Genomic DNA, 18836 nt, shown 5'->3' on the forward strand with positions numbered 1-18836 from the left:
CAGGTATTCTTAAAGCTTTGCCTTAAATACATGAGTAGGAAAGCTGCTTGCATGATGATTTACTTAATACTAAGCATGGTGATGCTCACGAGCCCAAATGTTATAGAACTTGGCTGAGTAAAAATATATCAGGAAACTGTTACAGGAGCTTATGGAATAAAAGTACTATTAAAACAGGTAATAGCTGAGCCTCCTGGGTGCCTCAGTCAGTTAATCATCTGACTCTTAGTTTGGGTTCAGGTCATGAGTCAAGAGTCCCCACAAGGAGATCAGTACTGACAAGCACAGAACCTACATGGGATTTTCTCTTCCTCTCTTTCTGCCCCTCCCCAGTTCTCTCTCTCTCTCTCCCCCTCAAAATAAACAAACATTAAGAAGATAACAGCTTAGACTTTCATATATTGTCATTTTAGTCAAGTAAAATATGGATGAAAATTAATGAATAAAGTACCAACAATTAAGAGAAACAAAATAAAAGTGATGGTGATCATTTTTTTGATGTCAGTGGTAACTTCACTAACCTGTGAGGACAGTCTTTACAGATCTTCTGATCAGAATAGATGCCCTGGAAAGTATTCTTAAAAATCTGGTCTCTCCCCATTTTCTGTTGGAATAAAAACTAAGAATTTTAGTTGATGCCCCTAGAATTTCTAGGTCACTCATATAGAATTTTAGCCCTAAGTTAAAGCACAGATTTCAACTTAACAGCTAAAATTAAATGAGTCATGATGGTAGTTTAAGCTGGGAACGAAAGGCAAGTCTACAACCCACTGGCCCCACTGGCTATGAGAATAGCGTGAAGAGCCGGCAAAGGAAGAGGAGAGGGGCCAGTCACAGCTGGTGACAGGAACAGCTTGTCATCTTCGTGACGGTTCCAATTGCTTCTCCCCATGCCACAAAGACCAAGTTAGAAACTACTCTCCTCAATCTTTTCTTTCTTGTGGATAAAATGCTATCAATTCCTAAGTTATTTGAAAAGGACATGCCTGACTTGTGCCTACGCAGGAGAAGAGGGACAGATACTGGCAATGACGGAGGGCACCCTAGATCCAGAAGGCAGCCACCCTTAGGAGGTTTGTCACACGTTACACTGGGTGGGGGCAGGAAGCTTGGGGTTCGAACATCACCACAGACAACTTTTTAACCTGGCCCCGCTGGCCGAGTCGGAGTGCCGCGCACAGGACCAAAAGGTCCCTGGCGAGGACAGCACTCTGGAGGCTGGGCGCCCCCAGTGCACCCCCAGGAAGAGCGGTTACTGTGGAGTACAGATTAAGAAGGACATACTTATTCATCAAGCGTTGGATGAATTAAGAAGAAGAAAAGTCCGAAATCCTGCTGATGTTCTGTTTGGATGTTCAAGCCCAGAGGAAACGAATTACCGCTGTGGTGGTACGGCTGACCAGGTTGCCGTCTGTAGGTCTCCTAGTGCCCCCCAATCCCGCCACTCTGCTCTCGTGCTACAGTCTGGGGGAGGCAGGGGAAGTGAAGCGTTCTCTACCTTGAGATACTCGTCCATCTGGTCAATAAGACTAGTGAAGAATTCATATGCATCCTGCTGCTCTCTCACATAAAGTTCTTTGTTCCACATCTTGAAAATCTATGCAGATAGGAATTAAATATACTGTTCAAGGAAAAGAAGCAAGAGTGCTTAAATGCTTCTAAAACCAAGCTCACCATTAGGACATTAGACACTTGTACTGAAGTGAGAGGAGCGTGGTTCAGCTATCTGTGCTTTTGCCTGGCTCCTGTGTAACCCAAACAAGTCTGGGAGACCATACCGGCTGGGACCTGAGGCCACAGAACGTGGAGTTTCTGTCTTAGAACTATCCAAACTACAGGGGAAATACAAGGTACTCCTCCTGTGAAACACAGTAAAGCATGTGAAACACAGTAAAGCAATGTTAAAAACGATGTTCTTTACCTCTTGCACTGCTGGAGGGAATCTAAACTGGTGCAGCTACTCTGGAGAACAGTATGGAGACTCCTCAAAAAATTAAAAATAGAGCTACCCTATAACCCAGGAATTGCACTACTAGGTATATGCCCAAAAGATCCAAAAATACAGATTCAAAGGGGCATACATATCCCAATGTTCATAGCAGCATTATTAATGATAGCCAAATTATGGCAAGAGCCCATTACATATATATGTGTGTGTGTATATATATATATATATATATATGTACATACATACACATACACCTCTTTATTACTCAGCCATCAAAAAGAATGAAATCTCACCATTTGCAAGGATGTGGATGAAGCTAGAATGTACTATGCTAAGCAAAATAAGTTAATCAGAGAAAGACAAATAGCATATAATTTCACTCTTAGGTAAAATTTAAGAGGGCCGCCTGGGTGGCTCAGTTGGTTAAGCAGCCAGCTGACTCTTAATTTTGGCTCAGGTCATGATCTCGCAGTTTGTGAGATGGAGGCTCTGCATGGAAGGTGGAGCCGACTTAAGATTCTCTCCCTCTCTCTCTCTCTGCCCCTCCCTGCTCATGTTCTCTTTTTCTCTCTCTCAAAAAAAGAAAAAAAACAAATACAATTTGAGAAACAAAACAGATGAACATACGGGAAGGGGGTGCGGAGAGGAGAGAGGGAAACAAACCACATGAGACTCTTAGAGAACAAACTGGGCGTTGATAGAGGGAGGTGGATGGGGGATATGCTAGATGGGTGATGGGTATTAAGGAGGGTACTTGGTGGGATGAGCACTGGGTGCTGAATGTAAGTGACGAGTTACTGAATTCTACTTCTGAAACCAAAATTGCACTGTATGCTCACTAGCTAAAATTTAAATTAAAGAAAAAATAGAGTAAAAAAAATTATTTAGAGCATTAATTTGAACAAATATCCAAAGAATTAAAATAAGAATCATGAGAAATATTCAAATTGTTAAGACTGGCAAATCCCTAGAAATTATAAATGACTCTTCTTAATCATTGAAATGAAATATCAATCTTACAAAGAATGGTATAGCCCGTTCTTCTATAGGTTCCTGGCAATGGGATTGGTTTGGAGTTAATAAAGATAGAAACAGTTATTACCAGATCTAAATATCTGAAGTGACTAGGTGAAATACCTTCCAGAAGTTCTCAGGTACATAATACTGCAGCTTGCTTTCCATTAGATGCCCGAAGAGAGACTGCACCTGGTAGAATACGCTGTCGTCTGGATTGTCCGTGTCATCATCTACTGAAAGTAACGACTAGAAAGAAACGCAACATACTGAGCTAGAAGTAGTTCACTGCTGCCCAGAAAACGTGGACATACACACACGTACGGCCCACTTTGCTTTTACAGTGCTATGTGTGTCTGGGTGCGGCTACAACTCTCAGTACGTTTAGCCTTCATACTTCCTAGTTGGTGGAATCCTGAACAAATAATTTCTTTGAGCCTGTTTGATTATGTAAAACTGGAATGAGGAATATCACTTATCTCTATGAGGAATACCAGTTATCTCTGAGAGAAAAACATGACAGGATACACACAGATATTCTCAACACTACGGACTGCGATATCACAAGCTTTTAGTATATGCTGACCCTTGAGCATGGGTTTGAGCCGTGTGGGTTCACTTATGCTTGGATTTTTTGATACGGTACAGTATTATAAATATATTTTCTCTTCTCTGGCTTACTCTACTGTATGAAAAGAACATGTAATACATATTGCACTGTATTACATATACATACATAGAACATACAAAATCTGTGTTAACTGCCCAATCAACAGTAAAATATTAGTAGTTAATATCAGCAGGGAGTCAAAAGTTACATGGGGAAGTTTTGCATGAGGGGGGTGGTCAGCACTTCTGACCCCTGTATGTTGTTCAAGGGTCAACTAAACTATTGTAAAACACTGACGACAGACCCTAAATTTTTCTAAAATCATAAAAACATTAGTAATTTTATGGAACAGAATTTGACAATAACTTAGTTCAAAAACCCCATGTGGTCAAGTCGAAGCTGTCAAGAAGGCAGGATACTCCCTCGCAGATGTATAAAAACATGTGACTGTGAACAAGTGTTCAGATGTACAGAGGTTTCAGAAGGGACTAAAGGATCCCTAGTCATGTCTAGATTTAGCAAACCCAAAATGCAACACATAAGCTATATTTTTGACTGCATGGCGGTGGTCAGCGTTCCTAACCCCTATATGAATATGGGACTGTTTCTGGGCACTGTACTTTTTACCTATCATACCAAACATGAAAGAAGAAGGCAATCACCTCAGGGAGACCAGGCTGCATATACAGCTGCTGGAAGACCGCGTTCATGTAGCACGTAGCGCCGCCGTTCCTCAGCCCCACAAACCCTGAACTGGACCTGCTATCCACGGGCGGAAGGTACTAGAAGAGGGAGGAGTACAAACAGCAGAGAGAGAATCAGTGTTATTTGTCACCAGCCCACTTCCACCATGGCTATCTGAGATGCCTGAGAGGGAAAGGAGATATACCCACAGATTTATCCACCCAGTGGGGTATGAATCATGCCAACAAAGCCTGTGTTCTCGATGTACCTCTGCAGATGCTAGTACTACTACTGCCTCAGTGTTCCTTTTCCGTTCATAAAGCACCTAACATGTTATGTTTGTCCATCTAGGAGTCATGCATTCTGTCACTTGAATATCATTCAAGAAATATTTATTAAGAACCTACTATGTGCCAGCACTGTGCCAGGGTTAACAGCTCGAGGAGCTCACAGCCTAGTAGGATACAGAGACAGAAGTCACGGAAACAGACCTGCTTACAAACTGAAGGAGCACCCCGCAAAAAGGAATAGGGTTCTATGCAGTGTTTCTTCTGGAGAATCCTGACCAGTCTGGATGGTCAAGGAAGCCTCATTATGCCTTCCTTTCCTTTCTAAGAAAGTATCATTCTTCTACCGAGCAACAGCTAATAAGCATATGATTAAATGAACAGGTAAATACTCTAGCATTTCACTTAAAGATGTTTTTTCCTAACACAGATCCCATTATAATGCTTTTCTGGTTAGAAACAATCTAGAAAAGGCCTCCTGGATAAAGCTGAACATGGCACTTCTCAAAGCAGAAAAGGATAGTGTAATGACACACGTTGAAATGCTATGTCAGCAGAATCTTGGTTCTAACGTCATGCCCAGAATCACCTGATCTGCATGCATCACGCACCTATATCCATATTATAACCCACAAAAACCTGTAGGTCTTTTAGACCTCAAGGAGTTGCTAAATAGTATATATTTTCCACTTACATTTGACATACACTTAGAGCAGAGTGATTTCTAAGATCTAATCAACACGGCAATTTATTTGGAGTCCAGAGCACAGATTTTTAAAAAGTTACAAAACAAAAACTCGTTCACAAGAGTGCTAAAAAAATAAGTATTTATAAGAGACAAATGCATTCTTCGTTATGCTGACATAATTGATGACAAGAAAAAAGTAACATTTCCATTTAAATCTATCATATAAATAACGTTAAACCAGAGCGTACGTTATAAACTAAATGTTTTGATACCAAAACAGTTTCCAATTTACATGCTGATGTTTCATTTTGCAAGTGCTATTTTCTCTCTCTAGAACACCTTCCTTCCCTGCCCAACCTGTGTGCTGCATCGGACTCAGCTCAGGTGTCTGAAGGGACAAGCCTGACTCTACGACGTCCATGGAGAAGGCAAAAGTGTCCTCCGGTTCCTGGGCTGGTGCTCGAGTGCGCCTGTGCTGCGCTCCCCTCCTGCAGTTCCCGATGTATCCTAAGCTGCCATATGGCTCCACAGCTTTGCCCATGTCCTTCCCATTGCTGGAGTCCCCTTCCAGCCAGCTTGTGAGGCACCAGAGTTCTTTTTCCAACTTCATCCTTTCTAAGACGCCTTCTGAGATACTGCCCTCTGGTGGTGAAGTGTTCCTCCATTAGTAGAGCATCCAGGACCAGACCTGTATCTTGTAATTTATCACATTATACTGAAATGATCTGCCTGTGGGTCTGCCTCTTCCACTATCCACTGACATTTTTTAAAATTTATTTTTTAATGTTTTATTTATTTCTGAGAAACAGAGAGAGACAGTGTGAGCAGGGGAGGGTCAGAGAGAGAGGGAGATACAGAATCTGAAGCAGGCTCCAGGCTCTGAGCTGGCTGTCAGCACAGAGCCCAACGTGGGGCTCGAATCCACGAACCGTGACATCATGACCTGAACCAAAGTCAGACGCTTAACAGACTGAGCCACCCAGGCGCCCCTACACTGACATTCTTGAGGGCTGGAATCCTACCCGCATTTCTGAGCTCCAAAAGTTGGACACACCTATTAGTGCATAGTAAACTCCATAAATCTTGGTTAAATTTAAATAAAGGTAGACTGTACTGTGACAGAGCCCATGTCTAAGCCTGTGTCTCCGGGGCCTGGGCCTGACACTGTGCCATGCAGTTATTCAAAACACACGCTGAAATGCTACTTCTTCTTTTTTTTTTTTTTTAATTTTTAATGTTTTACTGAAATGCTACTTCTTACTGAGAATGTTTATCAACGGACTTGAAAATGTCTTCTCTTTAAATAGCAGAAAGGGTACTGATGAGTAACAGAGTATTATGATGGTAAAAGAGTAATTTAGTAGAATATAGTTGGTTAGAGTATGTGAACAAGATAAGCAAAAAGATAACACTGACTTTCTTTGTGATTAGGATAATGCAAACATAGACTTTCAAGTTATACATTTAACTGATCACCCTAAAAAAAAGTTAGGTGTATCAAGGTCTAGGGAACTTACATCAAACTCCTTGGTGAGAGCAGGGTCCGGTTGATGATGCATAGACAGCAGTTCTTTTGTGATGATCTGAAGATTTGCAGGCGAGCTATCGGCCAGCATCACAAGCACCTCGTAAGCTGCCAGTCGGCTGTTCACTGTGCTACACCTAAAAACAAAAGATGCAAGTCAGTTCCAACAGTGAATGATCGACTTAAGTTGGTCATTAAACTAAATCAACATTTGAAATGAAAGTATCAGAGCCGCAATTCCTCAGAGTGAATGGGGTCTGATGTAGAGCTCCAGGAATCCAGCAGGAAGGGTGTACTTAAAGGAAGAGGCCACGATACAGGAGGAATGATTTTGGTTAAGGGCCACATGCCTTCTTGGCCTGATAAAGTGGCGAAATACCTCACTTTTGAGTCCAGAGTATTTTTATCTAAGGTCTGGATCAGCAAAAATGGAGGATAAACAGTCTGAACATGTCACCAAAGAAACCATGAAAATAACGGTCTCTCAAAATAGGTGGCAAGTACGGTTTTTGTAGATATTATCCTGAAATCCAAATATCTAAATGGCAGAAAAAGAAAGCTGTATAAATCAGAATAGATGCCCATAAATGTTTTTTATATGTGCCTGGCACTAATCAACTTCATCTTGCTGAGTCAATGGAGACAGAAATAAGTGGTTTGCCAAATTAGTTTGTTTAAAACGACAATAAAAGGTAACTAGCAGACAGTCTGCAGCAAACCAAAGGCTTCTGACGGCGCTCACCTTTAGAAGAAATCACTTTGGGGGTGGACAGTAATTTCTCACTGTCACCTATGCCAACCTTACGTTACTGAGGAGATCACAGGTTAGGAAGGATACACAGAAAAGAGGACCTTGAGCCTCCGAGAGAAACCTGTATGGAGTGCAGTGTGGGAGACGTGCTCATGAGGGGCTGTAGGGCTCGAAGACCAGCACTGCGTCAGGCCCTGAGGACAATGGCCAGCAGCTGGCACTGTCCTTCACTTCTTACTTGGACTTTTGGGTCACAAAGGACAGGTAATGAACGAACAGGAGGTACCATACACACAGGCTCTGCATTATGGAATTCTTTCGTGGGTGTTACTAAGAATAAATGTTACTTGTGAAAACACTTCTGTGTATTTTAAAGCTCTTTCTGGCATCAGGGTTCAGGTGGGAAACAGCTGGCAGTCACTGTGGCAGGTGAGCATGACTCAGTACACAGGGAGGCATGACACAAAACACTGCCTTTTCTAATGAAGACACCGTGTCTGATCGAAAACCCAACTCCTTGCTGATGGAGGTATTACTTTTAATACATGTAAGAAGGATTCATGAATAAAAATCTCAATAAAACTGCTACAGATTTATTTTCTCCACTCACTGAAAACTGAAATACACATGTATTTCTACTACTTTAATAAAAGACTCCCACAGAGCCAGTGCCAGATCTTCCAGAACAAGACTGGGGCGGGGGTGAGGCGGGAGCCACAGCCTGGGAGGCAGCCCAAGGGTTCTATGAAGGCTGACTGCCCGAAACAGATTTCGCTAATAAGCAAAGCCATGTTGAGAAGTACTCCTACGTGGTAAGGTATCGCTTGAGATTCCAGGAAATATTGCTTCTTACGTCTTGCCCATTTCAATAACCACTGAAATTATAGGGGAGTTTTTCCCGTTGGTTACATACCACATCCCCAGTGTCTTCAGCATTATTCAGTTAGATCTGGTTTTCAGAACAAAGGGAGTTGGGTTCGGGACAGGCAAGATGGCAGCAGGGAGCCGCCTCCTCCCATCTTCCAAGAGCACCAAGCAGGTCAGCATGACAAAAAGACCTTGCAAATTTCAACCCATAAACACCGAGGCAGTGCTTGATTCTCAAATTACCACAATAAATCACTAGCAGTTTTAATGATCAGGGCACAGGCAAGACCCAGCAAATCACAAGGTTCATGCACTAAAAGCACCTATACTTTACTCCTAGGAGAAACTCGAGATTCGGAGCCTGCTTAACTTTGGATTTGATGCTTACTGACCAAATTAAGCACATTACTTACTACTTATTCTTGCTATTTGATGATAATAATGCCACCAGCACACTTGCCCCGCACTTACTACGTGCCAGGCAGGCTTTATCCTCAGCCCCTTTACATGCAGCTCTTCATATAACAGTGGATAATAGCTTATAACCACACACACTCACGAGATGGAAGACAAACTCCAAATTAAGAAACGCTTTTTGGACTAAAGTTTCGAATTAGAATTTTTACCAAAACTGAACACAACGTGCATTTTCCATACTTTGGATGAAAGTCCTGTTGACTGATGGCGGCACTGCCAGCTGGAGAATGACTATTTAAAATAATTCTAGAAGCTCGGAAAAGGAAGTCATCTAACAATGGTTTAATGAGTGATGAACCTGGAATAGAGCATAATATTCATGTTGAGGATGAACACATTTTAATTCAAAGATTCTGTCTTTGTACTTTCATATCAGAGCAGCAAAGGCACCCAACGCCACCCAATGGCAGGGCGTTCAATGCGATTCGATGCTTATTTTTTGAGCACTTATAACACATGACAAAGCTCTGAGAGGCAGAGGGGTGGGGGCGGGTGGGAGAGTCAGGGGACAGGGAACAAAGAGAGACAGGGAGGGTACCTTCCTTTATGAGCTGACAATGGCGTGAAAGAAGTAGTGCTTTCACTTTGGAAACACAAATGCCAAGAACACGAGGCAGAGTGGTCTGAGTGGACAATTCATTCTTACTCTGGGCAGAGGGGAGTCCACAGGAGGGCTTCTGAAACTTTTAAAATCTTGCCTTCCTTAGGTAAAGTGATGTGCCCTTCTGATCCTGGGTTAGAATCACTCTTTTCTATGTATCCCCAGTAGCCAAGAAGATTTTTATAGGGCTCACTTTGTGCGATAATTAATGTTTTGACTTGTTTTCTGAATACACCTTCTAATGCTGAATATGCCCTTATGAATTATACATGTACCCCACACAGCAGGGGGTAGTAGTTAGGGGCCGGCCTCCCAGATGAGAAAACTCTTAAAAGAGGTAAAATCTATAATAGGTAATATTTCATAAAGTACATAACAGCAAGAAGAGAAAACCCTACTTTGAGCTGTAAGTTTTACTTGGTATGAAAAAGTTACGTGAACCAACTGTTTTGAACGCTATCAACTTCTCTATAGGGTTTAATGACACGGGCAGAATACACCTTAAGTCTGTTAGCCACTGAAGTTCCAGACAATCTCATATTACCTGGAGGGTCAATTTTTTACAGAGCACCGAGCACTGATCCCGTTTTCCTAATTATGAGCACTACCACAGCAAGAACGGAGAAGCGAGGTACTCTGTCACAGGTAAGATGAAGCAGTAATTACCCAGCATTTCCTTCTCTGACCCGCAGAGTGAGAGAAGGGTTTTAATGAGCCGCAGGTGTCCTGCTAGTAAGATATTGTCTGCTTCACTCGTCTCGCATTCAGCCGTGCGATTAGGTTCAAAGTTATCCAGCCAAGTAATCTCATCTTCGAGCATGGTAGCTGGGCTGATTCTTAACTGCTCCATTTCTGACGCTAAGAAGGAAAAAACAAAAACACAAGTCCATTTCAAAGAAAAGAGGATTTCCCTTCATGGAGTCCAAATCCTAAATTAAGGCAGGCCAAGTCGAGTCCCAAGCTTGCACTGTGCTGATCTGAGAAGGCAGCACTGAGGCAGCCCTGCAGCCTCCCTCCTTCCCCACCTCTGTCTCAGTCCTAAGCCAGACACATATCGGGGGCCCCTCTGTGCACATCACAGGGCCATATGCTGGGGACAGAAGATGAAGGGGCTAATCTTGCTCCGAAGAATCTCCTGGTCCGGGGGTGTCAGCAGGTGTCCCCCAGAAGCACACCTGTCTAGAGAAGGCAGGGGTGGAGGGTGTGAGGAGAGCCATCTAGGCTCCCCCAGCATCACCTAGGCCAAGGGGGTCCCGCAAAGGAGGCGGAGGTCCGCAGCACAGCAGCAGGACGCAGGTTTCCAAGCAGTGCGCCCAAGCCCGCGAACCACCCTGCTCCTCTGTGGTAAGGCATCTCCCGTCCTTCTAGGCAAGGATGCAAGCAAGGTTCCATCCTGGAAGTCGGGCCTGCTGGAAGGAGAGGGACCGTGCTCTCCTTCCACTGCACGACAGCCGCCAGTGGTAGGGTCCCACACCACCACGTCAAAAGGAATACGTTAGGGTCAGTCAGAGCGGAACCAGGACTGGATAGGAGTCCACTTATTTACAAAAGCAGGCCAGCACCCACACTGCAGGGTGCCAGGCATGAAGTGCCTAGCACCGGCACCGGCATACACAACATACTCCCCACGCGGCAAACACTGCTGGTTTCCAGACACACTCCCACCCTGCCCTCAACCTCCCAGTAAGGAATGCCGGATCCCTCCTCAGTCACTCGACGACACACGAAGGCCTACGGTAACAACTTGCTCATGCCTTCTGCTGCCGTACGCATAACGCACGCAGCCAACTCCTGACGCCAGCCCTCCGGGAGCAGAGCAGAACGCCCACCCTCACCAGGTCCGACCCGCACAGCAAGCCTTGCCAGAGGCCTGGCAGAAAAGCGTGGCATTCAGCCCGGCTGTGTGACGGACCTGTCACCCATCCGCTCCTCTGGATGACACGTACACCAGGTCTGATCCCCACATCGAGATATACACTGACACGACACTATCTCAGGCTCCAACACTACCGTTTCCCTGTACTGCTCAGAGCACTGTGCCCCCGCTTTTGAGAGGCACTTGGGAAACCAATTCAGGAATTTCCCGAGGCGAACAAGTTACTACGTCCTCGTGTGTCCGGTACACGAGGACCTCTGCAGATTTAAGTGCCGGCACAAAGATGTTTCATTTGAGAAGCCACTCTGTTTTCTTCCTTTTTTACCTCTGCCCCCCTGCCCCCTCCCCCCGCAGGCAACCTCACAACCAAATTCCGACTGGGTGGAGGTTTACAGCCAGCATCCACGCAAGGTAGTTCTGTTTAACGGCCTGGCACCAACCGTCTTCTCCAGTTAGTATTTCCAATGAGTACTTTTGTTCATCTTGATTTTTATTTTACTTATTTCTTGGAAGATGAGGCAAATCTTTTATGTAAAGAGTGGAAAATAAACTAACAGACTCTTGATTTGAACTAAAATTTACACGGCACTCCAACATACGTTCACATTTTTTAAAAGTACAGATGATCAAAATCCAAATGCTCTAATGCTAAAACTTCTAACATTTCAATCACCAAACACAAAATAATTAACTGACTTCTATCACCTCATTTCTATTATCCAGAGAATCCCTCCTTCCTTCAATCATCAACCTTTAAAATGGTCCGAATTCACCACACTAGAGAGACCCTTCCTAACAGTTCTGTGTCAGTGTAATTAAAACATGTGTCTTTGCCAATTTTTAACAGTTAGGTACGTAACAGGAGAAGAGAGGGCTGGTACATGGGTTTGCATGCTATTTTCAAGAAAATAAAATTCGACTTCAAACAGTAATTATAATCTCATTTATATCTAAGACACATTAAGTCAGATTTAGAAACGTCCATTTGGCTTTCTTTTCTACTCATCCCTCTCCCCTCCCCCTACCTGAATCGAAGTCAGACATTTACTTACTTGTCAGATCATCTAATAATTGGCACCTTAGATCAAAATACTCCATACACTGAGATAACAGTCTAAAAAACAGATAAGATTTCAAGTATTAAAAAATGTCAGATTTTGAAATAAAAAGCATCTTCCTTGTATGAAAGGGAATTTTCCTAAGCATGAAATAACTGCTTTTACATTAATTCAACTTCAATATCTTAGCAAAAAACACGCTCATACTTTGCTGATACAGATACACTATACAAATTATAGTGTAGAAAGAGGGAACGTACTTAGTCTCACACTTTGTAATAATATACAAACTGCATACAAAATGCACAGATTACACTCATTCATTTAAACAGCAACCAATACTGACTAGGCACCTACTATGTGCTTGCAACTGTTTAAGGGCTGATGAAGAAGAAAAGAGACAGAGAGCAAATTAAAAAGTACTTATGTCAAAAGGTGATACTAAGAAGAAAAACCGAGTGGAGTATAAAAAAAAATAGAGATAGGTAAATTCTTTTATCTAGGATGGTCAGTGACGCTTTTCCGCAATTATCTCAGTGAAGAAAACAGGTTGTAAAGTCAGGTGACCCTGGTTCAAATCCTGGCTTCACCACGTACAGTTGGGCGTCTAGGGATAATCTGTTTGGTTTCTAATTTCTAACGTGCTTGTTAGAGTGTTAGAAACACAAATACACACACACACACACACACACACACACACACACACGGCTCAAGAATGCACTAAGGATGAGAAGAGATAATGAACCAAGAATTGTAATTATTAAAGAGACAATAAAACTGTCAAACTCATTTGTCCATTGTGAGGACTACAGGATAAATACATGCAACGAACTTGGCATGCTGCACGGCACATAGACCACAGAAATAGCTGTTCTCGTCACCAGTGTTAAAGAAAATATGCACCAAACATGGGGATTAGAGTAAGTTGTGAAACACCATTTCAAATTGTAAAAACATGTAACTAAAGATTCAGTTTTATGTGAAGTTAAATGCTCTACATCCAAGAGATTCTTTGAGAATGTATGTTAAAAACTCATCCACTGCTTTCTTTCCTGAGTTTTGAGAAATTTCTTATCAAATCAAACTCTTAAATTTAAGTCATATTAAATAATCTGAGTCTTAACAAAAAGTACAAGTGCAATAGCTTACTTCTTAAAAAATGCCTTACACAGAAGTACAATGATCTGTTTGCAGATGACACGATCCTACATGTGGGAAACCCCAGAGTCCACACAAAAAGATTCAGAGGTAATCAGTGAACGCAGCAAGATACAAAATCAGGACACGAAAATCAGTTCTGCTTCCATACACCAACAAGGAAGAATACGAAAAGAAAACAATTCCACTTACAAAGGCGTCAATAACAGTAAAGTACTTAGACATCCATTTAAGAAAGGAAATGAAAGGCCCATACGGCGAACAGGACAAACGGCGCTGGAAGACTGGGACGATGCCACAGCAGCGAGGCCACGTGGCACTGGCATGAGGACACACACAGATCAGTGGAAGAGGAATGAAGAGCCAATCAGTCAGCAAGCCAGCTGTCAAAACCATTCAATGGAGGAAAAGGTGCTGTGACAACTGGATTATCCAGATGGAAAAGAATGAAGTCGGACACCTTACATAACACACAGAATTCAGCTCGAATGGGTCAAACAGGTTAGGTGTAAGAGTGAAAACTAAAAACCTTAGAAGAAAACCTAGAGGGAAAACTTTGTGACAGTGGATTTGACAAAGATTTCTTGAATACGAGAAAAGGCACAGGCAACGAAAGAAAGAACAGATAAAGGAAGTAGTTTTCACAGTTAGAAATGACACCCTACCACATGCGATGACACGGATGAACCTTGGGAACAGGAGAATGAAGGAAGGGGAGTGAACGGGGAGTTACTGCTCAGTGGGTCTGGGGCGATGAGAAAGTTCTGGGAATGGACAGTGGGGACAAGTTGCACAACAATGTGTGTGGACTTAATGTCACTGAATTATAGACCTAAAAATCAGTAAAATGATCAATTGTACGTATATTTTGCTGCTGTAAAAAAAAAATTCTAGCAAATCTAAAAATTATTAAAAAAAACAACTCACCTATGCTTGTTTTGGAAGAGTCTCTTCATGTCCTTTGCCCATTTTTCAATTTAGCTCAATTTTGGTCATTTGTTAGTGATTTCTAACAGCTTATTTTATCTTACATTATGAAAATTAGCTTCTTGTCTGTCATGTTACAAATCTATTCAGCCAGTCTGTCAACTGACTTTCGGATGTATGGTATTAGTTTCCCACACAGAGTATATTAGTTTTTATGGAGTCAAGTTTATCAGTCTTTCATTTAGTGGATTTCTTAATGGGGAAAGGGTTTAGTTTAGAGGATGAGGAAAAAGTTCTAGAAGTGGGTGGTGGAGACGGTTCACAATAACGAGAATATACTTAATGCTACTGAACTATATGCTTCCCAAGACCAAGTTTGGATCCAAACTTAGGGGTCTGGGTACTTATCCACACTTAGGGGTTTGGAGTAGCTCTAACATTCCTTCCCTTGCAGGCTCTAATTTGTACAGCAGATGCACAAGTCAAGTGGACACCCATTTCACACATCTCAGTGGCACCTCATGAGCCCCATGGCAAGGGTCCTCTGGTGAAGCTCAGCTGGAGAAAGTGGAGTCACCTCCCATTCTGGCCTGGGCAGCCCTGCACACAGGCTGGCCCACTGAGGGACAGGGGGGCAGGCAGAAGGGACTCACTCAAGCCGCCCTATCGGCCTGGACCACAGCTTCCCTCTGTGCCCAGGCTCGTGTAAAACCAAGGAAGGAAGCCAGAAAGATGCCTCAGCTTCCTCTGGACATGGAGTCAGGAAGTATGCTAATCAGAGAGAGGGGTGTATGCAAGGACACGAGCCATCTGACCTTCATAAAGTGATCGGGCCCCAAAAATTTCAGCCTCTCACGGACCAGTTCTAGAAAGAAAGCTCCTCTTTCTCTTGGGGGTAGTAGACCAGCTGGCGTGGAGGTGAGAAGTGACTGAAAGCCTGGTATTGTTTCTTCTGACTCTCCTGTCCTGAATGGGGATAGTAAGAACTGAAATGCCCTTTCTCGGGGTACCAAACAGTACAAGAGGAAAGGAGAAATCTTTTGTCATCTCGGTAATGCACTGTGGACTTCAGGGGGAAGCATGCAAATCGTTATTCTCTTTCTGTGTGACGGGAGCTTTTTCATCTTGATTACATACCTCTGATTCACTCCTCTCATTATACTAGTTGGGGACCAGAGAGGTAGCTGGGCTGTGAGAATCACACCCAGGAGAAACTGGTTTGGCTTCTGGACATCTGGATGAGCTGAAGTATCTGTCTGACTAAGAGTGTACAGCTGATCACAGGCAGCGCGGCGAATCTGAAATTACAGCATTAGCAGCAAAGGACGTATGTCAATTGACATTTAGAGACTGCTTAAAAAAGGATCTTCTTCCAAGGTCCACAATCGGAGGGATACTATAAGGGTATGAACATTTTAATCACTAATGGTGAAGTTTACACTGAATTAACTAGGGCGGATTAATAACATGTGCAGCGTGAGAATGGATTTCCCAAATTCTTCTCCTCTCCACTTCTAATCAATAGTTTTATAATTTAATAAAAATGAAAACAAGAAAAACTCTTCAAGTGTTTCCAAGGGAATTTTCAAGGTCACATAAGAACATCAAAATCATAAAATCTAGTGAAAGTTCATGGCTTGCAGCTGGTCTATCATGATGTCGACCAGCATGGTGACACTGAACGCCAGCTGAGGACACTCAACTCGGCTGGTCGGCTTTATTACAAACACACATGACTTAGCCTCAGCGCTAGTCTCTGAAATTCCAGGGGAGTGTGGAATAGAACAGAGGGCAGAGAGTCCAAATGCTTACTCTGCTCTCGGAGTGGTCCATGCCCCTTCTGGAGGACCCCCTGAGGGACTAAATGCCATCCCTCTGGACTCCACGCAGTGTCACAGGTCTCCCAAGGCCCCTCGGTAGAGCAGGACCAAAGGCATTCTTTATGTAATGTAAACATCCTTACCTCAGCACTTGGTGATCCAAGCAGAATATCGATGATAAAATCGGCAACACAGGGCAAGTTATAGAAAGATGCTAATGGTAATAAGAATAAAGAGAATCAGGGGTGCGAAATAAGTCAGGAAATGCATTTTCAAGATTTCAATAATTTTGAATAATTTAAGCTTAACTATAAAAGAATTTCATCTCTTTTACTTGGAATCGAACTCAGGAGTCCTGTAACTCCACATCTGAGTTTCTCCTCCGATAGCCTCTTGGTCATGTCTGTACCTGCACACTTTAGCGCAGGGTCTCGTACACAACAGTCATAAATATATCTTGCCTTGATAAGCTATCAAAACCTCTAACTATAAAATGGACCCTACGATAAAATTACAAATTATTAAAAAGCTTAATGAGAAGTTGTAGTTCTTTCATTTCAATTAGAAAATATCATTAAAATAACTATAGGAAAACTGACCTGTGATAGTGGTATTTGTTCAGAAGGATTTCATAATGACTTACACTTCTTGTATCTGTCTTCAAAAGCATTCTTGTTCAAATTAACAACTTTGGACACTAATTACCGTTCCATAAATGTCTAACATTTTCTAGATTTACCCTGAGTATCTTAGGAGGTTGGATAGTCTACTAAACGCGTAGTGCTCGGTTCTACAGAACAGGCTGTCTGAACCAGTAACAGCAGGGAAGAATAGGACCCCTACAGGTTGGTAAAATTTTTAAAAGTGGAACTGCTAAGACTTCATCGCTGAATAAATATTTATTGAGGGCCTACTACACACTGGGCAGTGTCTGGGTGGGAGAGATTCAGTAGGGAACAAAACGGACAAAAGTCTGATAGTCCAGTTGGGGAGGGCATGATGACAATAAACATGATTAAGAAAATAAATAATATTCTGTGCTATAAAATAGTAAGTGATAGAGAAGAAATAAGGGAAGGGGGTTAGGTAGTGCTGGGATGAGGGGAGGGGTGTGGCTTCTTTAAATAGGTGGTCAGAGAACATGTCACCAAGAACGTGAGGTTACACACACTTGGGGGAAATGAGAAGAGAGAGCCACGTGAGAAAGATGCAGGAAGAACGCAGCAGGGTGAGCAAACAGCTGGTGCCAGGGTCCTGAAGCAGGAATGTGCCTGGAGTGCTGGGGAACAGCCAGGATGCCAGGGTGGCCGAAGCACAGGGAGTGGGGGGAGAGCAGTAGACAGTGATGGCACAGAGTCATCAAAGGGTGGACTCTGTCAGCCTTGAAGGCCTTAGTAAAGATCTGGCTTTTACTCAGTGTGAACGGAGAAGCCGCTGCCAGGTATTCAACAGAGGAATGATTCAATGTGACTTACAGGGTGGAAGGTCCGCCCTGGGTACTGTGTGGGGAATAAACTGCAGGGGTAGAAGCTAGGAGATCTGTGCAGGTGCTACTGCTACAATCCAAGTACGGGGTGATCCTGGGTCAGAGGGTTGTGACGGTGGCCGTGGTACCAGAGGGTAGGATCTAGACATGGCTGGAAGGAGGATGTGCTGACAGATTGGAAGTGGGTGTGAAAGAGGAATCAAGGACAACTGCCAGGTTTCTGGCCACAGCAACTAGAAGCGTGACACCACCATGAATTAGGCTGGGAAACGTGTGTGAGCATTTTGGCTGTGGAACCGCCAGGACTGGGAAGTCTACATGAGGGCCCAGTGGAGGGGCTGGGGCAGTGGTCCGGGCCAGAGTTCCCAGTTTAGACGCGATCTGCATCTAGAGGGAATTCTGGGCTGGGTGGAGGCTGACACGGTGGGGAGAAGAGGCACAGACAGAGAGGACAGTGCAGCGAGGGCCGAGCCCTGCGGCGTTCTGATGTTAGAGCATGATCAGCCCTGGTCTGCCAAAGCCCACAGAGGAAGATAAAAGGGCAAATCTGAAGTTTCATAACTTTGACTACTAGAGTCATCATTGTTTTAGAGACTGATGTGTAACTAGTTCTATGGTTCATGGGCTACAAATGTGGGTTGTCTTGATTCCTCAACTAGATGGTAAGCTCCTGGGGGGCAGACATACTGCCCTTCTAATAGCTACTGTAAAACCCTGCTTGCAGAAGGTGCTCAATAAATACTTATTCAGGATTTAACTACTCTAAGCACTATTCTTACTTGTTTCCCCCCTTTTCCATTTCTGTCGGTATGACCTGGTCTATGAAGGCCTTGCCCTACAAGCATGAATGGTGACCGCCTCCTGCGTACCCAGCTGCTGGCTCCGAAGCTGCAGGCACGTGACAAGAAGAGAGAGCGCCTCCCCGGCGATCAGTGAGTCTTTGGTGGACACAGACTGTTGTCGCACGCAGATGCCTGCGTGCAAGGCCGCCGGGTCCCCTTCGCTCCCAGAGCTGCAATTGCTTCCTGGGAACAGGCAAGCAGGAGGTTACTGTGGATC

General features: G+C 43.5%; 1 protein-coding gene across 1 annotated transcript in view; it reads right to left on the reverse strand.

Moving 5' to 3' along the window:
* The window catches only part of USP24 (ubiquitin specific peptidase 24), a 107742-nt gene that overhangs the window by 34070 nt on the left and 54836 nt on the right, over positions 1 to 18836 (reverse strand). The window contains exons 35-45 of the mRNA XM_077779788.1: positions 18647 to 18802; positions 16435 to 16505; positions 15609 to 15769; positions 12381 to 12442; positions 10119 to 10310; positions 9032 to 9149; positions 6749 to 6893; positions 4235 to 4354; positions 3086 to 3211; positions 1499 to 1597; positions 522 to 604 (exon numbers count right to left, since the gene is read on the reverse strand). Of these exons, the coding sequence (XP_077635914.1) occupies positions 522 to 604; positions 1499 to 1597; positions 3086 to 3211; positions 4235 to 4354; positions 6749 to 6893; positions 9032 to 9149; positions 10119 to 10310; positions 12381 to 12442; positions 15609 to 15769; positions 16435 to 16505; positions 18647 to 18802 (1333 nt within the window). The remainder of the gene's footprint in view (positions 1 to 521; positions 605 to 1498; positions 1598 to 3085; positions 3212 to 4234; positions 4355 to 6748; positions 6894 to 9031; positions 9150 to 10118; positions 10311 to 12380; positions 12443 to 15608; positions 15770 to 16434; positions 16506 to 18646; positions 18803 to 18836) is intronic.

This window comes from Crocuta crocuta, unplaced genomic scaffold (genome assembly GCF_008692635.1).
Source record: "Crocuta crocuta isolate KB4526 unplaced genomic scaffold, BGI_CrCroc_1.0 scaffold168, whole genome shotgun sequence".
Lineage (NCBI taxonomy): Eukaryota > Metazoa > Chordata > Mammalia > Carnivora > Hyaenidae > Crocuta > Crocuta crocuta.